This window comes from Lagopus muta, chromosome 1 (genome assembly GCF_023343835.1).
Source record: "Lagopus muta isolate bLagMut1 chromosome 1, bLagMut1 primary, whole genome shotgun sequence".
NCBI classification, from domain to species: Eukaryota; Metazoa; Chordata; class Aves; order Galliformes; family Phasianidae; genus Lagopus; species Lagopus muta.
In genome coordinates this window covers 153,268,256-153,293,026 of record NC_064433.1, presented here as the reverse complement: position 1 = coordinate 153,293,026, position 24,771 = coordinate 153,268,256, and the positions used below count along the sequence as shown (strand labels likewise).

The following is a 24,771-nucleotide window of genomic DNA, read 5'->3' as shown; positions in this document are numbered from 1 at the left end:
GGACCTCCAGAGATCATCGAGTCCAACCCCCCTGCCTAAGCACAAGCTGAGTTTATGCCACATTTTTATTTCCCCCTTTCTTTGACCTGTTTCTGAAGGTGTTAACTCATGCAGGTTCCCTACAGTAGGTCGCACAGGTAGGCATCCAGGCAGGTCTTGAACATCTCCAGAGAAGGAGACTCCACCACCTCCCTGGGCAGCCTGTTCCAGTGCTCCGTCACCTCACTGTAAAGAAGTTCTTGCGCATGTTTGTGCGGAACTTCCTATGCTCCAGTTTCCAGCCGTTTCCCCTTGTCCTGTCTCCATTCACCACTGAAAAGAGTCCGGCCTCGCCATTCTGCCCCCCGCACCTTAGATATTTATAGACCTGGATCAGGTCCCCTCTCAGTCTCCTTTTCTCAAGGCTGAACAGACCCAGTTCACTCAGCCTTTCCTCATAGGGGAGATGCTCCAGGCCCTTCACCATCTTTGTGGCCCTCCGCTGGACTCTTTCCAAGAGATCCCTGTTGATCCCTGAGATTCAGTCTTAAGAAGAGACGGCTCTTCTTAAGGAAGTTCCAGTACCTAACGGAGGCCTACAGGGAAGATGAGATGGGATTCATTATCTCAGGGATTTATAGTGATAAGACAAAGAGTAACGACTAAACTAGAGGAAGGTTGATTTTATATTAGGGATAAAGAGGAAATTCTTCACTATAAGAGTGGTAAGGCACTGACACAAGTTGCCCAGAGTTGTGGATGTCCCATCCCTGCAAGAAATGGTGAAGGCCAGGTTGGATGAGGCTTTGAGCAATCTGATCTAGTGAAAGGTGTCCCTGCCTACAGCAGCGGGGTTGGGGCTAAATGAACTCTAGAACTCCTTCCAACCAAAGCCATAGTGTGATTTTCTTGGCATAACCAAACCACATTCTCTGCTTATTATTTAGGTTCCTTGTCTTTTTCTCAACATACGACGTCTTTCTGTGCAGTTCTGCTGATTTGAATCTTTCTTAAAATCAGACGCTCAGCCATGGCTTACAAAGATTGAGAGCATCTTGTTTGCAGAAGGCATATAGGAACACATGTTAAACTACTCAATGTGTTCTCAATGTGTTCTCAAACACATTGCTTGTGTGCTTTGAAGTCACAAGGAAATAGATCTGTCCTTTTTCAGTTTGAGGTCTGAGTTTTTTTCTTTTTTGTGTAGTATGATGAGATTAAGATTCCAGTACAGCGTTTGAAATGGAAAAAGCATCAACCATTAGTCTTACAAAAGTATAGTTATATTTCATACATTGGTAGAAGGAACAGCATGATGGTTACTATATTTGAGCACTTTAATCACTGAACAATGTTCCCGTTCACATTTCTAATGATGAATCTTATTGCAAGCTTGACAGCTTGTCATTTTTTTTCTGCTTATTTCTCTGGTACTATTTAAAATTCACTTTCAGGTTTTTTATTCTGTAAGACTTTAAAATGGCTGCCAGCTATTTTGGGATTTGTATCTTCAGTGATTTTCTGTGGTGACTAGAAATGATCAAGAGACCTTTACAAGTACAGTATCCAGAAGGGCTAATTTGTTAATGCTACACTATCTTATGTCAATATCCAAACTTGTGCTATAACCTTCTGGATGATCTTGCTGCTTCGATGTGAATACCAGACGCCAGCTTTAGGGAAAGCTCGGAGTTACCTAGACCAGTGTCAAGCATGATCAAACTACTTGCTTGGGAATTGGGGAGAGGAAGATTTTAAGCTATTCCATTCTACATGTCAGTGAGTGCCATGCCTAGCTGAGTTTTGTGCCACATTTTTATTTCCCCCTTTCTTTGACCTGTTTCTGAAGGTGTTAACTCATGCATTGTAGGTGCCATATATGTTGTTTATCAGGAGTTTGATGTCTTAGTTCAGTTGTTACAACACCTCAAATTCTCTCATATGCCAACAATTTTGTTGTTGTACAGTGCTGTTGTACACCAGTGATGAGCAAGTGCTCATGTTTTCATTACACTTGGGGTGTGGGCAGCATCAGTTTTTGTAAGTCTCTGACTCTTCTTCCTTGTTTATGTGCACAGCGCAGGCATTCTCTGCAGTTCAGTTGATGATCTATTTACTAGATTACTGTGACTTTTGGCAATTGGTAAACCCATCAGAGCACACTGCCTTGGGACTTGCAGTAGGATTGTAAATTGTGGCCTCTCCTATACAAAAGGAAACTGCCTTTAAGTCTCGAGTCTTGGTACTAAGCTGGCACTTTCAATAAAAAATGCCATTTGTAAGCTGGTGTTACATGAAGGTGCAAGGAGGATGGGAAGGAAAATTGTACTATGGGTACGCTGACGCAAAGCTCTAGCTTGACTGCTTGTGCAAGCAGCCTTTTGGGTGCTGCAGGAGCTGGTGAGAGGTGAGGCTACCTGTCCTTTATTGTTCCTGGCTGCTCATGCAGCACCATATCATGTCCCACATTGCCACTGCCATGGCATTTCTCTCTTCCCCTTCAATCCCCAGTAGAACAGTACCCACTACAGCACACTGTGTTTCAAACCTTGGGGCATAATAGTGATGGTTTGAGAGACAGCTGAGATCTTATGGATGTGGTAACACAGAACCGCAGCCTGCACAAGGACTACCTTGTTCAAATATTTTCCTTGATTAATATCATGTTTGCAGACTGATAAGAAATAAGGGGAATCCTGGGGACCTTCAAAACAGAAGGTTGAGGGAATTCTTGGATTTACTTTTTTTTTTCTTTAAGTATTTGTTTTGCTTCTTGATGTATTTGAAGCAGCTGTTACTTTTTGTGGACTTCTTTTTAGTGAGTTATGCTCAGTGATTATGTGTAATTAAAAAAAAAAAAAGGTGGGGGATTAAAGTGTATTAAATTGCTGAAGTGTAGCTTTTTCATACTGTGAAACTCTGATAAAAGTATCTTGACTTTGTAAACCTCATAACATGGCTGTGTGCAGTTTATGAGCTAAGTAACTGTGTACCTTTTCCTGTGGCTTTCAACCAAACTGAGAAGTGCGCAAGAGGGCAAATTCTTTTGTTGTTGATAGCATTCCACGTTAACGAGAAGGAATTTCTTGCCTATTGCCTATTGTTTATGAAGTGGAAAGAGATCACAAGTTGTATAATCTCTCACTAAATCGTGTGAGGTTCCCTCCCCCCACCCCCCCCCTTTAGCCTTGCCATACTGTTGATCTGTAGCAGGTGCAGCAGGTGAGTGCTGCAATACACTACTACACCTATGTTTTGTTATACATTGGTGTTACGGAGAGGTGGGGGGGAGGGGGGAAGAGGAAGGGGAGGACCAACAAGGAGAGCAATCCCCACAACTGAGGAAGCAGCAGGGCTGAATACAGTTTGGTTTCTGTCTCTCAGGAGCTTGCTCAGCAACCAAACCCAGTTTCCAGGTGCAGTATTCCATAATTGGTCTGTAATCATAGAAACAGTGTGTTCCTCCTCTTCCTCTCCTGCCAAGAGTTTCTGGGTGGTGAATGTCAGTAGCTGGGGTTATTTTTAAAGGCAAGAGGTGAGGCTTGTCGTGCAAAGCTGGAAAGAGGGCGTTTGTTTGCTGAACAGAGCTGACATCAAAGCAGAGATTGCTGCCTACTGGCTAGCTGCTGCTATATGCCAGGTAATCTTTAACGTATCAGTCAGTCACCAAGATCACCGGCTGTATGTGTATACGAGAAACGATCTGTATTTATGATCCAGATTTGCTTTTTTTATTTTTATTTCCATGAGCTGGACTTTGACATTTAGAGGCTCGCACTAATCATCTTGCAAAACCTGCTTAGTGCCTAGCGCTTCTAACTCAGCAACTGCTTTCTACTTCTCTCCACAGGATAATATAAATGTTTTTCTGAAAGCTTGTGAAAATATTGGATTGAAAGAAGCTCAACTTTTTCATCCAGGAGACCTTCAGGATTTGTCCAATCGAGTTACAGTCAAGTGAGTTTTGTGGTTTTGTTTTTTCCCCTCCCTTCTCCCTCTCTCCCTCTAAGCTTAGCTGAATATGTTTCTCAGACTTTTTTTTTAATGTTTGCCTACGGAAAGTTCTTCTTTTTAATCTGGTAAGAGCAGTTCTGAATACTGTGGTGAAGGTTTATGTGTTCTTGAAACTAGTCAATAAGGTTTGCACGAATTTAATTTCAGAAACTAATTATCATTAAACCTCACATAAGCAAAGTAATTGTTAATGAATATTTACAACATTTCATATGTGAAATGAAATTTGCTTAGGTTATTTTAAGCTTACAGTAAAATTAACTGCTAAATGATACAACAAGCATCACTTTCCTTTGTTTTGAGATTATTGATGTGAAATCTGAAAGGCTGAAGTGTTTTTTCTGATGCTTGTCTGAATTGCAGTGAAGCTTTGGCATGGTATTCCCAAAGGACTGCTATTTCCTCTGCCCCAAATGTTAACCAGGTGTATGTCACTGAGTGTTGCACCTTCTCTCAAAATATGTGAGAGTAGAAACCAAGGACAGAATTGCGCAGAGTAATTGTCTTGTTTTTACAGAGGAGGAAGTTTTTTTTTCTGTGAAATAGAAGTAATTTGGTTCTGAGATGTAATTACTGGATTCTCTAATTTCAGGACTACTGTGTCTCCTAATATGAGTTTATTGCTTTTATTATTTCTGAGAGATTAATGTGGAACTTTCATATGTAGGCACTTAACAGGTTACCAAAAGATGTCTTAATGGGGCTTCTTGCTTTGTTACAGTATTAGTTTCTTTTGTTGTGTTGGTACAAAGGATGAATTTATTGCAAAGTCTCCAAACAGGAAGAGGTTTTTTTGTGGACTGTTCTGAAAACCTGTCGAGTGAAATGTTAAGAACTGATTCATGTCTTAATGTATTGGCTTTATTAATGAGGAACAGGCAGTAATCCTTCTGTACATACCAGGAAAAAAAAGTAAGGTGAAATGACATCTACTTGTTTTAATTAAAAAGAGAAATCTCTTGTATAGGTGGACTGGATGGTACCGTGTTGCCATATTTATTTGGTTACAGAGTGAAAGTTCATACCATTTTGATGTTTGACATTTAAGATGGAAATGCTTTTTTTTTTTTTTTTTTTTTTTTTTCCTCTCCTTTCCCCCATCTTTGACTCATATCTGAAAAATAATTTCTTGCTAATGTGTTGGGGATTTGGCACCCCTCCATAACGCTGGTATCTTCTATGCTGGCTCATATGTCATGTTGTAAGCTGGAGGCTTGGTAAGCTCTGCCAAGCTTTCATTATCCACAAAAACCCTTGCTAAAGTTATTTTGGTTGAGGTTTGCTCTAAGGGTATAAATGAGTTGGTTGGGTGCTGTCAGGAGCTTGTCCTCAGCGGTGTAAATGGCAAACTGAAACCCAGGGGAGGTCAGTAAGGTAGAGTTAGAAAACTGTTGTGCAAACTGTGTCGTCCAACCTGTCCCTATGTTAACCACAGTGCCCAAGTGAGGTCAGCCATGAAATTACTCTAGTTGGGTCTGTAACTGTGGAGCGTTTTGTTTTGTTTTGTTTCTTTGGATCTTTGCAGCGCTACCAGTTCTGATTCCAGGAGCAAAGAGTAAGGCTGGAATGTGAATTTGTCATAAGGCAATTGGCATATTACATCATACCTGCTTGGTAATAGAATAATTAGTGTTTTCAGAAAATCAGATTTGATTGCTTCTTATGGAAAACAATGCAGGGAGTCTGGGCTAGATTCAAGAGAGCTGGCAGCAGTATAGGCATGCTCTTTAATTTGTTTTAATGTAAGTCTGACTTTCCACACATTGTGTCATATAACAGCTCCACAGTATGTTTAAAGGACTTACGGAGTAATTTAAAACTTTAGTATCTGACCACATTGTAAAGTCTTAACTGAGCTATGATAACAGGTTTTGATGTATTTAGGAGTTTGGAGAGGGACAGGAGGGAAGTTTTGTTCCAAGAAGTGAAGGAAATAAGATATACCAAGATAAATCTCCATTGAAAAGTCAACTGTACATTATTTGATCATCCAGATGGCAAGCAAGTCTTTAAAAGGTTTCCAGAGAAAGTTGTATGTGTCAGGAGAGAAATGCTGTCTGATAAAAAAAATTTCTGATCTAATTTTTTAATGTAATAGAAATAAGTAATGTCAGACATTCAAGCAGAATAAGCTATTTCAAAATTTTGAGGATACCAGTCATCAGAAAAGGAATACTGTTTCATGCATGGTTTTTCTGTTGTCCTCTGTTAACCTTGGTTTCAGCATTGAAAGTAAATCACTCTTGTCATGAAGTAAAAACTTTTATTAAAAAAAGAAAAAAAAAAAAAGAAAAAAATTGCATATGAGAAAAGGCATATGAAAAAGATTACATTTCACTTTTGGCTATCTGGCATACCTAAGCAAATTTCTTTTGCCATCATCACCTGAAGCTAATTGCCCTCATTTTGAATTAGCTGTGATAGGTTATACAGGATAATATTAAAGTATGCCTGAAGCAGCATGTATTTTTACACCTTAGTTTGTATTCCAGTTTTCTATGGTTGCACCACTGTTAGCACGTACATTTTATCTACCCAAAGTAGATTGGACAAACTGTTGCTTGAACAGTTAGCTTTTGAGGCTGGGATTTCTGTGAACAGTACATAATATTCTGGTAGGCTACTACTGTGTACTACCAGATAGAAAATATATAGCTCCTGTTGTATATGAAGAGTTTGTAAGGAGGAGGGTGCTATAGAAAGAGTGGATTCCTCCTTTAACACTAAGGAGGACACCAGAGTTGTCTTAATATGTCATAGTAAAGCCAGTGGATGACTCTGACTGGGAAGCTGTGTTTCTATGAGCCATGGTTGCCCAGTGTGAATTTGTCTCATTGCTATTTGACCCCCATAATAACTCTGATACTGGACATTTGCAGTGGGAACGCTTCCAGTCTAATGATGCATTATGTGCAGAAGCATTTCCTCCTAACACTTACTTTTGCGGCCTCTTGTATTGTGGGCTCCTATTGTTTGGCACCTTATCAAGCCTTTGTTGTATTCCACCTGGCTAGACTTCCTTCCCAGCAGGAAGAGTTATCTTCTCCTTCTACTTTGTTTATTTTCTCCTCATACCCTGTTTCTGAGTTGCTTTCTCCTTTTCACTCTAGCTGATACCACCATATCTTTGTGTCATCAATTATATATAATTATATATATATACCATATATGATTATGTTGAGCCATTAAGAGATACCAAGCTCTTGTTTGTTTGTAGTGAGTATTTTTTGAGTCATAGGAGCATAAGGTAAGACCCTTGGCTTGCCCAAAGCTATGCTAACAAAAAATATTCCTATCTGGTAATGAAGTTGACACTTTCAGTTGTACTTTGTTTTACTTTGTATATTTTTTTAATGGTGTCTGAGGTGATGTATAAGGGCAATATGAAATTCTTCTCTGTAATTACTACTTATCTCTAGGACAGGAATGCTCTTACATTTCCAGTATGTTAGAGACTCTGAGTTCCAAGTGATTATGTGATTATCCTTTTTGCAAAGAAATAGCAGCTTAAAATTTTATTGTTGAGAAGTTTGTGTGAAGAGAGATGGTTAAAATTACTGGCTGCTGTTCAAAGGATTGCAAGCTTTATGCTTTGCAAGATCAGTGATGAGATCAGTTGTTGTGATGTGGAAAAATATACCAGTATGGATGGCGTCTCTTCTGCCAACGAACATGAGAGTATAGATTAATGTCTGAGATTTATCTTCTGGTATTTCTGTAAATCTGCAGATGTTGCTGAAATTGCTCAGTAGTAGAGTACAGCAGTGTGTCATGCTTTCCAATAAAAATTATTCAGATGGACTTATTTCTCACATATGTACATCTTAGTTATTTGAATAAGTGCATGTGACCATCCTAAATTCTAAGTATATTTTTAAAATTTCTTAAAATCATTTCCAATTAGAAATATTATTTTAAAACACAGCAGCTTTATTTTTTTTTAGTAATGCAAGTCTGTCTTAATATTTCTTTTGATGCTTTTTTCAATCTGTTACAGTAGGAATGTCATATGAGCCTAGGGACTTGCAGTTGACAGCACAGTTACTATTTAAAAATGCTAAGCACTTCCTTACCCAGCTCTTTAAAAGTGACACACCCAGTTGTTCCCAGCTGTAGAAGGGTTCTTAGCAAAATAAAGCCAAGAAATGAGAATTTCCCTAGGCAGATAGAAAACTTCTGTTCTGATTGAATTTGCTATCCTAGTGATCAGTTTTAAAGGAGGCAGCCTGAACAGTAGGACCAATACCTGAACTAAAATTAATCTTTTTTTTTTCCTAAGCAAATTAATAACTCTATCTGAAAAGAGTAAAAGAATTTCTTAGTTTCATGGAATATGAATTATAAATACAAACTATTGTAGGATAGTATATGAAAATATTAAATGCACTAAACCAAATTTTGGGAAAAAGAATTCACTGCAATAATCTTAAATTGCAAGCTTTGCTTAAAACTACCACAAGCTCCTGCATCCTAATGTTAATTTTATTACTTTAATTTCATTCTTCAATAAATATCAAAATACTTGACTTCTATTAATGTTATTAGGCTGGGGTTATATTTAGAGTAGGTTTTGCGTGAAACAAAGAATTTTGATAAGGTAGCTAGAAATATCTTGGAACGTACTGTGTTTCTGAATATGGTATTTGGTAAGGCCTTCAACTTTTTGCCTCTGTGTACTTCTTATTCAGCATCAAACTTGTACGCTGAATTATGAAAAAATGCATAAAACAAGCAGAAAATCTTGACTGAGAAATCTGGCTGAATTGGAATTAAGTGCATAAACCATATGAATTAATAGAGATCTGATTTTAACCTTGGTATTTCTAACTTCTAGATAGTTTTAACTATCGATCTATAGTTCCTTATGAACAACTATTTATTTTAGTTTCCTAAAGCAAAAAATAATCCTGGGGAAAAAAAAAATGGATGCAGTGCTTTCTCTAGGACAAAGATCTATGTATCTAAAGCCATGCAGAAAGGAGTAACAACTGTAATGCTTGCCCTTGTGTGCATGAATTTCAGATACTAAATTTTTGAGACAGGCTCTCTTACAGCCTCTCTTCAGAGGTAATACTTTACAAATTGAAGATATGAAAAAAATTGTTTGGAATATAGATGTTTGAAATAAAGCTTGAAAATGAAATGCCTGTTAAGTGATGTGATTATAAACCTGTATCCTCTGTTTCTCTACTTGTCCAGAGCAGAAAAAAGTTGGTGTAGTTTTCTTATGATTAAGCTTGAAAAAAAATGAGCAATACAGAGTTATACAGATAAACTTTTTAAAACAGATGTACAGAATCTCTACAAGCCGTATCACAAGTGTTGCCCCTTACTAAGCCAACCTTTCCTCCTACGGGCTATCATAAAGTAAGCTGCCTTAGCACTGGGTTAAACCAAACACAAAACATCCTCTGGTACCTGCTTTCTTTATTCCATAAGTCATATCTGACTTATGGGATAACACCAGTGCTTCCTTTCAAGTGGTGAAGTTTCCTCACTTGTCTTTTCTGATGCAACTGCTAAATGCCCAGATATTGTTGGGTGCTGAAAACACCACTGAAGTTGCAAAAAGGGGTTGAAAACAGATGTAGCATCTGCCAGTTGATGTTCTTGGTATCTTAAGACAATAACTACACACTATCAAATAGACTCTAACTTTTTACATGAAAACATATCTTACTTTCATTTTTCTGAATAAATTGATATTCCTCATAACTTCACGTTCTTCAACGACTGTTCTTCAGAAACGTGCTGGGTTTCCTGATTCCATTTGTGTTGCTCTTTCATAGAATCATAGAATAGCTTGGGTTGGAAGGGACCTTTAAGATCATCTAGTTCCAACCTCTCTGCTGTAGACCGGGACACCTCTCTCTAGACCAGGTTGCTCAAAGCCACATCCAGACTGGCCTTGAGTGCTTCCAGGGAGGGGGCATCTACAACCCTCATTGGGCAATCTGTTCCAGTGTCTCACTACCCTCACAGTAGAGAATTTTTTCCTGATATTTTTGAAGATACTTTCTTCTGAAGGGTCAGTGAAGGCAAAGTAAAATTCTTATTCATGTGTGATGAACATTACCATTGCTAAATAGATAATTTAAGAATACAATCTCTGTAGGAAGCCCTAAAAAGACGGTCTTTTGAGTGTGCAATTATTGTCAGCACTCTTAGGAATTTCTTTTGCTAACCCGTATCATCTGCAGTCATGTTGATGCCTACATATGAATCTTGGCTGTCTTTTAGGAAGATCAGTTCTGTTCTTCCTAATGCTGCAGTAGGAATGAAAGCTTTTTACCAGAACGTACTGTGAAAAAATGAGTTGAGAAATAGAGTGCTATTTAAAAGAAACGGTGGTTTGGTAAGAAGAAACAGAGGGTCTGTGACTCTTCGAATGCTTGTAATTCAATCATGAATACTGAACAACCAAGTTAAAAAGAGAATGGAAAAGTGGGGGTGGAGGAAGATGATATATCTATTTATACGCATCCATGCATATAAAGGAAAGTTTCAATTGTGAAAGCAGTGCCACATCTCAGCCTTTGGGGGATTTCTTTAGGCTTGCTTTGCTAGTAGCACTCAGCAGTTTGAACTGTCTGACAATTGACTTAGCTAAAGGTTTGAGAGGTAATGAGAAACTCTTTTGATAGTCATATCCCATATTATGCTTCACAAAGAACTGTCATATTTTAAATTTTGATGTAGATAGTCTAACCAAAAGATAGCAATTAAAAAAAAAAAAGAGAGAGAATGCAAGTCAATTTGTAGTCATGTTGCTCAGAGTTCAGCTTTGTTGTTGATGGTATCAAATTTATATTTGAGTCTTGCATATCTAATATTCTAGTAGACTTGCTATACTTTCTTGAATTTTTTTTAAACCCAAGAACTTCAGGTTTATAATGAGAGTACATAGTGGCTCTGAGCCTGAGTCTGCTGTACTGATTTAATTTTTCTAAGAAACACACAATATGAGTTGAAAAAGCTATTTATAATTTGCCTTAAAAACAAAACAACAAAACAAAAATACCTACCCCAAACACACAAAAGGGATCCACCCTTTCCTGCCTTTTTTATTCTGTGTAGAATAGAAAATTGTGGACTGGATGAAAGCCAATTGCTTCTGTGCAAGAAAAATGATAGTACTTGTGTAAGGTCTCCAGATTGTACCAGAATGACTGAAAAGTCAACCAACCCAAAGGCACAAAGAGAGTATCTTTGAATTCAAGTTGAGGGGAAGGGAATGGAAGACAGGGTTTTCTGGAATGAAAGCCTTTTAACCGAAATTTAATTAAAATAATGAACGCTGTTTTTAAAAGTCATTTTCTGACTTCTAGGGAAATAGCATTTCTTGCACATGTGGTTGTAATAAGTTTTTATTGTGGTAACCAAGTTTCTTAGTGATACTTCCCTTGAAATGGAAAAGTGCAGCACCCTCAATTCAGAATGACTTTAGAAATGTTCCTATGACTCTGTAAGTATGGAAATTTCCTCTTTGCTGTGGGCATTTTCATATACGTGAGTTATATTCACATATCCTATTTTAAGCATTAAAATTGTTGTATTTATATTACTCGTGAAAACTTCAACATCATGCATTTCATGTTTAACTTGTATCAACTCTTAATAATTGTTAGGCAGAGTTAACAATGAAGATGAGTATATTTCATCAGTCATGTCCAACTATTGTGCTCAGTGTACAATACTCACACATGTCACTAATTTGCATTAGCTTTAAATCATTTCAGTAAAACCGTTGGAGGTAATCAAATGCGTTCCAGACTTTGAACTGTACCTGCCAGGGTTAACCTCCAGGCTATAAAATGTTGGGTGTGGCATTATGTAATCTTTGAACTTTTTCTGAAGTTTCTAATCATGAAGAGAAATGTCTGAGATGGTTCACTTTGTCTATTGAGTGATTTAATTGGTAATCTATCATTTTATGGGACCATAATCTTGATGGTGTTTGATTACCATTCATCTATTTTATGAGATGATTTTGCTGAAGGAATGAAAAACTTCTAGGGTTCTATATTTGTGCCTAGAAGTGTACAGAAAATTGCCTTAATGCATTTGGAAAAATTACATTAGAGTGTGTTAGTAATGCAGACAGTATTTCAGGTAGCTTTAGTGGCATACATGGGAATTTAAATATCTTAACCTTACATGGGATATCTAATATCTAACCTTACATGGGAATTTAAATATCTATGCTACAAAACTGAATGATTTGCTGAAGGAAGTTGCAATAACTTTTTGCTGAAAGATGACATTTTAAAAGTATCTCTGAAAAAATGGCTTTGTATACTCAAAAAACTTACTAGAAGTCTTTACAATGCTTTTCAGTGCTCTTTTCAGTGCTTTTTTTTTTTTTTTTTGGTCTTTGTACTAAGAGAAGAATCGTCCAACCTCTTAAGATTCCCTCAGCACTGTATTCATTTGCAAGCATGCAGATCAGTCTCTTAGCTTCTCAGGATATAGTTCAGTTTACAAAATAAGGCAATCAAGTTGGATGAGCAGTAGCAAGTTTTGAAGGAAGATACAGATAAAACCTACATTTTTGCTCTTCTTTGTTGTGGGCTTGTTTGTTTGTTTAGATAGAAAACTTCAGTTGTGTCTGAGTTTGGGAGTTAATGGACTTCTATAAAGAATAAGCTTGCATTGCCTTCATGTCAATCATACAGAAACATGTGCACAACTTTACTGTCTGTGGTTGCGCTTTGCTGCTAAATTGCTGAAGCTAGAATGAAAAGAAAAAGCTCTTATTTTATATATTAAGTGAAGCTGACTTAAACCTTTTTGTGAACACAAGAGTTTGTCAATTAACTGTACTCTGTGGTTAGACAAAGTAAGGCTGAATAGTGTATTGATATCTGTAGATCTTATTCAGTATCAAGTTCTGCTTTGAGCCAGTCTTATTCCTGTATTATGATTAATATCATTGTTGCAGTGCTTTCAGAGATTTCAACTCATTATTACTGCTTAACTCAAGTACTCAAACAGTGTTCTTCAAGGTGCTATTAACAGACTTTCTACTGAGTATTATAGTTCAATAAGAAATGCAAATATCTTTACAGAGCACACATTGAGCTGGCTGCAGGCTTTTTTTTTTCCCTGTGCTGTCACTGACATCAGTTAAATGAAATTATGTTCTGTCACATGGTTAAAAGAGAGTGCTTTGTGGGGAGAAGACTGCTAAATAACAGCATGCTTAGCCACATAAAGGCATGATTTTTTTTTTTTTAATGATAGAGATCTTTAATGTCTTTAAAAAACAAAAACAAAACAAACATTTTAAAAGGAAAAAAAAAAAAAAAAAAACCCCACCAAAACAACAAACCAAAAACCAAAACCCACATCTAAAGAACTCTTCACCATTTTTCCATGCTGAAAAAGCTGGACTACAAAGCTCTATCTGCAACCATCTTACTGGCCTCCCCACTCGACTTGCTCCATTTTAGTAATGTCCTGTTTTGCACTGAACTGAATGTGGCCACTATATGTGGCATAACAAGCACTGAGGAAAGCTGGGATAATCATGACCATCAGCCTTAACCCATGTTTCCTTTCTTACCATCCTCCAGGCCCTGCTCCTCACCCCATTGTGCCATTGCAGGGGCTAGTTAGTCCTAGCTCAAGACTGGGACTTTGTCCTCCTTGAAAATCAGAAAGGTTTATAGGTTTCTGTAGGGCCAGTTTTCTAAACTCAGCCCTACCCTCTGAGTTTTTGGCTGTGCCCTCCTGGTGCTCCCAGCTTGGTGCTGGGGCGTATCAGAAACTGACTCAGAAGGAAAAATGTGGAAGTCACTGTGGCATGTTACTCGGACTAAAGAGGTTAGTAATATGTATTGTATTTCCCCTTTCCTCTCCCTTCTAGAAAAGACGTTTAATGAATGTAAACATGTACACACCTTTGAACCCAGTACGTAAAGATACTCGTCAACTGACGTGGATTCCAATGCCTAATATGATAAAATAGTCAACTGGGGTGGGGAAAGGGAGGCTAAGTTCAAAATGCTTTTACTTTTGCAAATGGTATTAAATTACAGTCAGCCACTTGTGCCTTGTGAATAAGTCCTCAAATATGCTTGTCAGATTTATGATGCAATAATTTATGCTTTTTAACTCTATGACCTGTTGATGTCTATGAGATGTTCTCAGCTGCAATCATTTTCTGGGAATAAGAGATGTGCTTGGTAAAGTGTTAGCTAAAAATGCTTAAGCTAACAGAAGGCACAATATATTGTTTGACTTTAAGATGTGATCAGTTTCCATCACAGATCTGTGCAATTAGGGAATTACTGATTAATTCTACAAACTAATATCCTAATCTGTCCAAATTCATCAGTATAGACTACTCTAGTAAGAAGCTTTCAATAATCTTTTGCTAATTTTTTAGAAATATTGTTCTTTATATATGTAAAATACGAGGAAAACTTGGGTTACTTAACTGAGAACAGGAAAGTCAGAAGAATTCTTATTTCATATAGAAAATGATGAAATATGGCACAGATAATGCTACTCAGGACTGAAATAACAGGGTTAATAGTTTTGTGAAAGTATTTGTTCAATAGCAGTCAAAAAAACAAAACAAAACAGAATAAAAAACCCATAAAACAGAAAGCCCCACCCAGAAATAAAACCCAAGCACTGCTAAGAATTATTAGAACTAGAAGAAACAATGGCACATTACAGATTAGCCACAGCAGCACAATAGTTTGCCAGTGTCATACTGCTTGAAGCTTTGGAGCTTGATCACTTGCCTGTTCCTCTCACTTCCCCGGATACCCCAAAAGCCAAAACAGTGGCATTGAAAAATCTTCATCCTTATGATGCTTGTACCAAAAATGGGAATTAGCCCCTGCTGGTGATTTAAACATGATAGAACTCCTTAGCCAGAAAGAGGTAGGATGAATCCCTCTTTAAGCCAAGGGAAGGTGGACAAAGTAATGAATAATAAATATGAAAACCTCACTAGGAAATGGTATAGCAGAGTAGTTGAGCCGGTTGCTGCATCTCATTCTTATAAAGCAATCCTCCAAATGTGGGGGTTGTAGGTTTCCTTGTCAAATGGTGTTGTATAAGATAAAAGTTTACTTCATGGGGTAGTGGAGAAGTTCATGGAAGAGAAATCTCTGAAGAATTATTAAAAAAAAAAAAAAAAAAAAAAAAAAAATTAAAAAATTATTTAAAAATTATATTATAAAAAAATATATATTATAAAAAAATACAGGGAAACCACATCTAGTTTGGGAAGTCCCTGACGGAGAAGCATCTAGCTTGCTCTATTTTCACTCTTTCTTAGGCAGCCACTTAACTTTGCACAGGAGGATGGCTCAGCAAGGTTTTGGTATGGCCCTGTGTGATGTTCCTGCCTGAGCTGCAAAGATCACATCCAGTGAAAGCTGATTTGAACTTCTGTAAATTTATGATATCTTCCTTCAAGAAGCATGACTAAGGAAGGAAATCAGATGAACTTCCATGGAGGCAATTAATTTGCTTTGCTAAATCAGTCAGACAAGCTACCATTGTTAAGCTTTAGCAGGAATGGAACATTGTATACCGAAGTATCTGAGGAGGTGATTGAAACTGCAGTTGGGAAAGATCATAAATCTCTTAATCTAGACTAGTATTTGACTATTACTACACGAAACCAGGTTTTGCAATCATGGAGGTAGAAAAATTATATATATATTATTATGAATTCTTAGAATGTTTCACATTTGTTTTTTCTTATTAAACAATTTGGCATTTTAGTAAAACCTTCGTAGGAGTAATAGGTAGGAATAGGTGAAATTTTCTGCAGATAAACTGGCATGCGTATTTGCATGAACTACATTCAGAATCGTTAGCTAAAACCTACTTATCCTCTAAAAATATCAGTTAATTTAAGATGGTTTGTTACTGATTTTGGCATTGGTAATGTAACTAAGGTCACGCATCAGATGGTTATGCAGAAGGCACGCCCACCCAGCTTGAGTGAGCACAGAATAAGATGCATCAGTAATGAGATTCCTCTGCTGTGCTTATCCTGCACAACACTCACTTTTGCTGTGCAGAACGTTCTATTCTTTGAAATCTGAGCTCATCTCTTGTATTGGATGTTGACTGCTGTTGAGAAATTACACAAGTCACTTAGCGCTAGTTATTTATTAGTATTATTTGCCATTTCATTATGTTTTTTTTTCCTTTAAGAGGAAAATAATTATCTTGCAAAAGAATAGCTTTTGTTTTTATAAACATTTTGTCATTCTGAGACAATCTCCTCTTTTAGTTGTGACAAAATTCCTTTTCTAGTACAATTTGAATAAATTGTGAATGCATTCAACAAGCTAGTTGGTTTAATTAAGACATACCCTGTGCAGAAATGTCCAGTTTTTCAGATTGTATAGTCAGTCTAGGGTGGTGATTGTCACAAAAATAATGCAACTGCACTTGTTTTTATTGTATTCAGTACTCTTTTTTGTTGTTCAGGATGATAAGCCTATGAATCCATGGGCTGATGGCAGCCAACAAGCCCTGCATTCCTGAGCTTTGTTTGCCTGGGTTCATGTGGGTAATGGCTGCACAGTAGCTGCGCTCAGCTGTGCATGCAGGACAAATTTAGCTTATCACCTGACTTCGCAGTACTGATGCAGGACAACTGTGCAGTGTTGGTTTGGATACGTAGAGTAAATTAGGCAGGTACTCTGTGCTTATGCTGTGTTATGTGTCTGCCAAAGTCTCTTGGTAAATTTCCTTCTTTTAATGGACTGTGTAAGTTTTATCAGGAAAAAAGTTGGAGGGAAGTGTTGGGGCTTCTTGACTTAATCAGAAAGCATATTTACACCATGAGGTTCTATGGTGAAAAGGCAGAGAAGTGTGTGGTATTTGGAGAAGGTAAAGATAGCTGCAGAAGACTAAATCTGAATGCAAGCTTTGGATTCCAATTTGTGAAATCCAGTTCAAGTGCCATTTGTGAAATCTTCACTGAACTGAAACATCAACTGAAATGGAATTGATAATAGAAAGAAAATCTTAGTGCATCAAATATCCTTTCTCTGTAGGACTTTAAGCTTTTCATTTATACTTTTCCCTAAAACATAGAATCATAGAGTCACTGAGGTTGGAAAAGACCCACAGAATCACCCAGTCCAACATGAATTCTGCAGTGAAAAACTGCAATGGCTTGAAAAGCTGTCTAAATAGAAATATACACTGAGCATGAAGATATGAAAGAACATAAAAATTCAAGGCCCATTTTCTTTAAGCAGCTCAAATATGAGCACATGACTGAAATGATTAAGTAGGTCAAAAACCAGTCTGCTTCCAGTGTAGCACGATCTGTTCAGACAGCACACAGCTTCCTTTCTTTCACTTTGCTTGAACATAGATAGATCTGCATGATCAACTACGTTGGGTTGATGTGACTCCTGGGCCATGGGAGCAGTAATATCTTCGCTACCATAGCCAGTATGAACCCACCATGACGCCTCTTGAGCACATTGTCAGCACAAGCAACTGCATCCCACTGAAGCAGAATCACACCATGGCTTTCTCCTCATCCATCTTTCCCTTCCCACAGAACATGTAGTATTTCTCTGCTGTGCTGGTTGGTGTAAATATCTAACCTGAACTCTGCCTAAATTTCTGCATTGTGATATGGGTACTGTTAGAAGACATTGTAGTCAGGACAGAAAGGAATTATGATAAAATGTGATTCAAAGCTAGTGTAAATGAATCCAGTTGGTCTCCTTTTGTTAACTGTGATGTATGGAGAAATGGATCTCTTCTGCTCCCAGAAGCATTGTAAGAAATCCATTTTCATGTTGTCAAATACAGCGCCTATTAAGGGAGAATGGTTTGCATTTGCATAGCTACAGGTGTAGGTTTCATTAGGGAACCTGCACTGAAAGGCTCTGTATAAGCTTAATTCCAGTCCAGGGGATGTGGGGAAGCAGTGAACACACTGAATTTCTCTTCTCTCCTGTTGTCCAGGAATGTGTTTATGTGGTTTCCATCATGTAAAAGTGGCATGTTGCTGTCTAATCAGTCAAACAAGAAAGAAGCTAGCTTTTATTTCCTGGTGCAGGAATCTTTTTGATGGAAACATACCAAAGGCATACGTACTTATGTGAGGAGCTCTTGTGTGCAGGATTTTTGTCAGGAAAGCGAATATCTTCAAGCTCCTAGAAACTGTTTGGTCAGGCTTAATTGCATGTAGGCTTTGGCATACAAGGCTTAATGGAACATGTTCCTGTTATTTGTGCATCTGTGGACACAGGAGAGACAAGGTTCCTCACAAGCAGAATTAAATAGCAGTGAGAGTGGTGGAGGAAAGTTACTAAATAGTGGTTTTTTTTCTACCTCAAGCCATGAGAGGATTCTCCAGCTAACTATTTCAGGTTACTTCAGCTCTTGGTACTGTGACTTCTTAGTAAATGTATTTGTAATTTCAAGGGCTGCCTTCAATTTCAAAACTAGTGTATTAAGGTCAATATTTACCTGTACAATATCCTAGTCTGCATTTTCCTGTAAATGAAGAGAGAGTAGCATCGCCTCAGTTTTAAGTCCCTTTGCTGTAGGTGATCGGCATGCTACCAATTCTATGGTTTGGAATAGTCTTTTGATTGCTCTCCAGCTATTTTGGAATGGGATACCTGATGAAGATGGCTTCTTTCTGGTTTTGTTCTCCATTGCTCAGGCTTCTTTGCCAGGCAACTTGCAAAACAAACAGCAACGCAGGGTCAGCCTCCAAAGAGTACACGCTTTGAAATAGAGGACAGGTGGCAGTTATTCTTTAATGGTATTACAAAAGGTAGTTGTAGAGGTTTTCATGTATTTCCTTATTAAGGCGTGTAACATCCCAACCCTTATATTGAAAAAAATTAGTAAGTACTTATCAGAAAAAAATCAGGTTGTACTTTTCTTAATGGTGGAGGATATAACTGAAATTTGTTTGTAGACAGGATTTGAAAGTGTCTGGTTCTTTGAAATAATAGCTTGTAAGTGATGATTCATACAGAAGTGTAGGGAAACAAAGAAGAGTGTTAGGCAAACTGGATGTAGATGGTCATCTTAAAGGCCCAGTAGAAGAGAGAAGGCAGAAAATGTTGGTTCATTAAACAAAGCAAATTGCAGCTCATTCTAAAATTTCTCAAAAAAAAAAAAAAAAAAGTGTACAATGTTGTGTTCATGGGGTAGAATTGCTTTTTGGTTTAACTTTGGTAATGATTGTACTGGAGCTGTCTTATCACTGGCATTACTCCCTGGTCACTTTTCTTTTTGTGAAAGCACTTCAGTTAAGGCTTGGTTGTACATGTGAAATGCAGAATCTACTGTGCAAACTGAAATTAGCAAAAATAAAAGCCTTTTAAAAAAAATCATAATTTCAAAGCACTTTTCATCTCTAGATACTGCTGTGAGATGAGGAGCATGTTAGCGAACAGATGGGGTGGTAGTTAGTTAAACACTCAAAATGAGTGCATTTAAGACTTTATGCAGTAGAATTGAGCACAGCGTATATTTAGATATATGCGCACTCATGTATACTAAAAGTCTTATTTCACGCATAGCCTGCTGATTTCCATGCTTGTATCAGTCTTCATCAGTGCTAAAATTCCAGTGTCACTGCTTAAAAAGAGGTTAGGGAGTGCTCTTGATGGGAATTTTTCTCTTTGTAGAGGATGACACCTCATGTCTTTAATCTGTTGTTCTTTTTCCTGGCAGCTTTTCTTCATAAAACATTGCTTGGATTTGGTTGGTAACTTTATTATACAGAAAACTCAAATATATTCACCTGCGTACCTGTCCTGTGTGTGTTAGTTGTTGTGCTTTTTCCTCCACCTCTTAAGAAGCTTAGGTAACTGTGTAATTAAATGAACTATTATTTAAAGTTACATACCTGACATTCTGTTCAGAGTTCCTTCTACAGTTCTGGATTTCTTTCCCTGGGGAAAGCTTCCACAGATTCTTTCCTATCTGTGAGAAATTTGAGGTGCATACTTTTACATGTACTCAATGTGCTGTTGTCCAAGGGAAGTGTGATAGAGGATTTAATGTTTGTAATCTTTTTTTTTTTTTTTTTTTTTTTTTGACTGTGCAATAAATATCTGACTGCCAAAGTACTTCTGAATCAGTGTCTTCCAATAAATTAACATCCAACAGATGTCTGGTTTGTTGTAGCATGAAATGTTTTTGATGGAACTGGTTTATGTAAGACTCATTTTTATAATAACGTAACTTACACTGCAGTATATGCTATTTTTGAGTATATTAAAAGACTTGTACTCTGCCATAAATAATACTGCCTTGATGATGATGGCTGTTGCATCTCCGTACTTTCACTTGCTAAAAACCACTGAGAATACTTACGAAACTTAAAGATACAGACTTCAGTAGATACATTGGAGCACGAATTGCATCTGTACTCACGTGTAGGGAGAATAATATGTAAAGAGCACTCTAGCCATATTTTTCATAGCAGCCTTTTCCACCTGTGTGTTGCTATGTAGAAAGAAAGGGGAAATATGTTGCAAAAATGTGTAGTGTAGATCTTCATATCCAGGCAGCATTGTGCGGATAACATGGCTCAACAATTTGCCATCTGGCAATCTTTAGTATTATCTTCATATTTGCTTATCACTTGTGTATACTATCTCTGAGTCAACAACCTTCTCCTAAACCATCAGCAGAGACTTATTTATTCTCCTCATTTGAGGATGTTACTGGCTATTCTTTCATTGTTCTGGTTAACTAACTTTTGTAGTTTTGTTAGTTTGGAGTTGAAAAGAATTGGAGACCTTGGAGTTATTCTGAGTCTTATTATTCCGTTGTGCACCCTGGTAATGAGCCTTCTGAATTGGCTTCCTGTGTGATTCTTCTGCAGTTGTAACCTGTGTGATTTTTCTTGTTGCAAGTAGGTTAGCAACTTTCTCATTCTCTCTATATTTTAACTCTCAGTGGAGAATAATGAGGACTTGGCTTTTCACTGAACTGGAAAACAGTTATGTTGTCACAGCAGTATTATTGTTGGGACTTCTAAACTCAAAGAGAACTAAAAACCTAAGATGCTTCTGGAGACATTTCCAAAGTAGCAGATGTGGATTAGCAGTTGCTATGCAATGTGTGGACTCTTCTCAGAAGCTGAGCCTTGTTGTAGCTCACTGTTGCCACTGACATACGTTGCAGCTTAATCTTTAGTCTGAAATAATCATTGCAATGATTAAATGCAATAATGATTGCATTCATAGCTAATAGGGAGATCCTTCATCGCAGAAGCCATGGATCCCTAGATGAGAATTCTCAGGTTTCTGCTAACCTTCTCTGGATCAAAATGTCTGCCCAGTTGTGTGGAAATTGTGGATTTTGGGGTGAAGGATTTCTATAGTAACCTCTTCCAGAACTTAAGGGTTGTTTTTGTTATCCAGGCTCTGCAGTTTGAGTGACTTCTGGGAAGGATAGCTTACAGCCACCATGTGTGTTTTAAGGAGCCTACTTCTGGCCAGACGGTTGGTAAAATTCTGCAGACAGTGAACTGTAGTTTCCAAGAGTTAATACATTAGTATCTCTTTTCTCATGAGAAGGAAGACTCCTAATTTAGCGTTTACTCATGCACTCATTAAAAATGTTGGGAATATTGCCATGGCCTCACTTGGAGCAGAATTGGATCTTTTTGTTCCATTCCCTCTCTGCCACCAGATTGAGTTGTAATAGCTTGTTGGAGCATTTTGGTAGTGTCTTAATTAGTGAATCAAAGTTTTTTCCTCAGTCATCAATTTCATGCTACAAATTACATGCTTTATGGGTACCAGTGAAAAGCAATGGTATGAGATCATGTACAGTTCTGTGGCAGTTCTGTGGCTAGGGTTATTTTCCTATATTATTAATTTTGTCCAAGTTTGTATTTTCAAACTCCTAACCGTACTACAGAAACTCCAGCACATTTGATTTCAGTAGGTTGGGATGCTCAGAATATTGCATTATATAAATTCTCCAGCCTCAGAGTTATATGGTTAGGCTAGCTTTTTTTTGCCACCTCCTTTTTGCCTCCCACACAGACCTTCTAGCATTCTGGCAAAGCAAGTATTTGGACATCTACCCATTCTCTCACTTTGCAGCAAAGAAGGATTCATTTTTCCAACATTAAAAACTTGGCCAGAAAACCTGATTCAAAAGTTTAATGTTTTGAGCAAATGTTTAAAAATACCCTCTACCTGACTTGGCTGCTTATAGTAGCTTTAAAACACTTTTGTCCACTAGGGCTGACAGTTTCTTTATCCTCCAGAAAGCAAACACTTATCTGGTGATATTGATTGCAACAAACTGAATTTAGTCATTTCATACATGACAGAAATAAATCTGAAGTTGTAACTAACCTAAACAAAGAATAGTTAACACCCACATCTTTAAGTAGCTCCATTACATGGATATGTTGCAGGAACTCAGGACAGGAGATGGGAATTGTGGCAATTAGGGATGAAAGTATTTGGTCACCTTGGATCTTGTCTGCTCCCTGAAACAACAGGGCACATTTTCTGCTGAGTAGTGCACTTTCAAACTTGATTATTATGCCTTGTTTTTGATGGCTTCTGGAATAGTTGATTCAAGAAATTATATTCTTTTCCAGAATTATTTCTGATAAGGTTGAATAAATTTATGTTTGAGTGCGTTAATTGAAGCTTTCTTTTCTGGATCTGACTCTGCCTCCCCATATGAAGGTAAATCAAGAAAAGATAGGAAATGCTAAGGACCACTGATGTTTCTGTGATCTTGGTACCTCACTTCTTTGGGTGCAAATGCTTCAACTCAAGTTAATAGGGAACTGGCTTTGGCAGAGAAAAGTCAAGTTCATCCCATGTCTCATGTTTTTATGTGATGTTGTTATCCCTGTTGCTACGGTAACTCAAAGAAACAAAATCTGGAAAAATCTCAAAAAGGAAGCATTACAATTTCTTCAGTGCTTCTTATTTGGTTGTGAGATTATTTGCCAAAATACTACACTGAAAGCCCAGTAGTCTTTTAAAGGTTTTATCCCAAATGTGGTTAGTAAACTAAATGATGTGGTCATGCAGTAGTGATTTATTTCTACTTATGGGCAAATTCCAACATAGCTTTAACTTGTTTCCAAAATGTTCATCATGGAATTAATTGCACTTACCTTGTAGATCCATTTTCTGAACTTCACTCTTCCATTTCTACAAATAATCTGAATTCTCTCCAAAATCTCAGCTCTAGCATATTTTCCCAAAAGCTGTGCTTTTAGTAATCCCCCTTTAAAATGCTGAAGTATTTGTTCTTTAACAATGTGGCTTGAACTTAAAAAGAGGGGCTGGGGTTGACACTAACACAATTATTTTTTCAGATTTTGTCCTTAGCTAGCATTAAAGGATCGACAGTATTAGTGTCAATATTGAGACAGTTCAAGCTAGTGGATATTTCATCTGCTTCAGTTTTTTGCGGGCTTAGTTATTTTGAAGTGCAAAGGAATGGGAAAGTCTGGCCTTTATAGCTGAGTTGGCTGCCTCTTTTCACCTAGTGGCTGGCGAAAGGCATGTCCTTTCCTGTGTAGCTTAACCAAAGCATAATACAGACATCTGAAATAAGATAACCAGTCCATCAGTCTGAACACGGAGTTCATCCAGAGATTTTTCCAGAGAATTCTTAGTTTAGAATGCTAAATAAATTTTGTTCTCGTATATAATACTTTTGCCAGCATTACATTTGAATTGCTGTAGAGGAAAACATTAGCCATCAGAAATATGTTCAAGTTACTTTCAGCTCCTGCATTTCCCACATACCCCAAAATGCAGAGGCCCTGATTGCAGTCTACATTTACCTGTCTTCTCTCAGAAAGATGAATTCATTTTTGTATGCTTACCTGTTATTACTAGTCTTGGTTTCCCTGAAGAGGTGGTGACTGGAGTACAGTAAGTCTTGACCACCTCTGATTTGCAAACGATGGATGGGGAAAGTGTAGTTCTTGCTTTTAGCAGTTCACTTCTATGCATTTAGTTGTATTCTGTGTATGTATTAGAACAGCAACCAAGTAAATACCTCCTTGCAGTGGTGAAACTCACCATGAATGCAGGCATGAGTTTAGCAATACTCAGTATAAATTACTACCAGTCACATTTTTTTTTGTCAGCTAATACGTTCTTTGCTGAATATCATGTATAAATTACATAATATATAGGCATATATATCATGTATATGCATGGGGTTTACAGACACCCCTCAAAGTTAATGAAAACTCCTGAAGTTGGGTGTTAAAAATTGGTATACTATTTTGTTTATGCACAGGTTTGTACATCACAGCCTATTTGTTTGATGCAAAAATAAAGGATTATGTTTAACAGTTTTTTTCTCTGAGCATAAAGCAGGGCAGGAGATTGAAGGTAGGTTTGTTTTGTTTTGTTTTTCTCCCCCCCCCCCCCCCCCCATCTGATTATATACGTTATAAAAATAGAGGGGAATGGTTTTAAACTAAGATGGGAGGTTTAGGTTAGATATTAGGACGAAGTTTTTCACACAGAGGGTGGTGACGCACAGGAACAGGTTGCCCAAGGAGGTTGTGGATGCCCCATCCTTGGAGGCATTCAAGGCCAGGCTAGATGTGGCTCCGGGCAGCCTGGTCTTGCTCTTGTGGTTGGCGATCCTGCCCATAGTATGGCAGTTGAAATTAGATGATCATTGTGGTCCTTTTCAACTCAGGCTCATTGTATGAAAACTAACTCATTGTATGAAAAATCTGTCTCAGTGAGCAAAATGTATCATCTGCCAATTCCTAACAATCCATCAGGGACCACC

The 24,771-nt window shown here is 37.6% G+C and overlaps 1 protein-coding gene across 12 annotated transcripts in view; it reads left to right on the top strand.

The window, feature by feature from the left end:
- The window catches only part of LMO7 (LIM domain 7), a 129,493-nt gene that overhangs the window by 54,079 nt on the left and 50,643 nt on the right, over positions 1 to 24,771 (top strand). For 11 of the 12 annotated variants that reach the window (XM_048933291.1, XM_048933287.1, XM_048933289.1 and 8 more), the window contains one exon: positions 3,830 to 3,936. In XM_048933291.1, the coding sequence (XP_048789248.1) occupies positions 3,830 to 3,936 (107 nt within the window). Of the gene's footprint in view, positions 1 to 3,520; positions 3,620 to 3,829; positions 3,937 to 24,771 lie in introns of those variants that run through there. The other variant, XM_048933293.1, reaches the window with a different exon arrangement.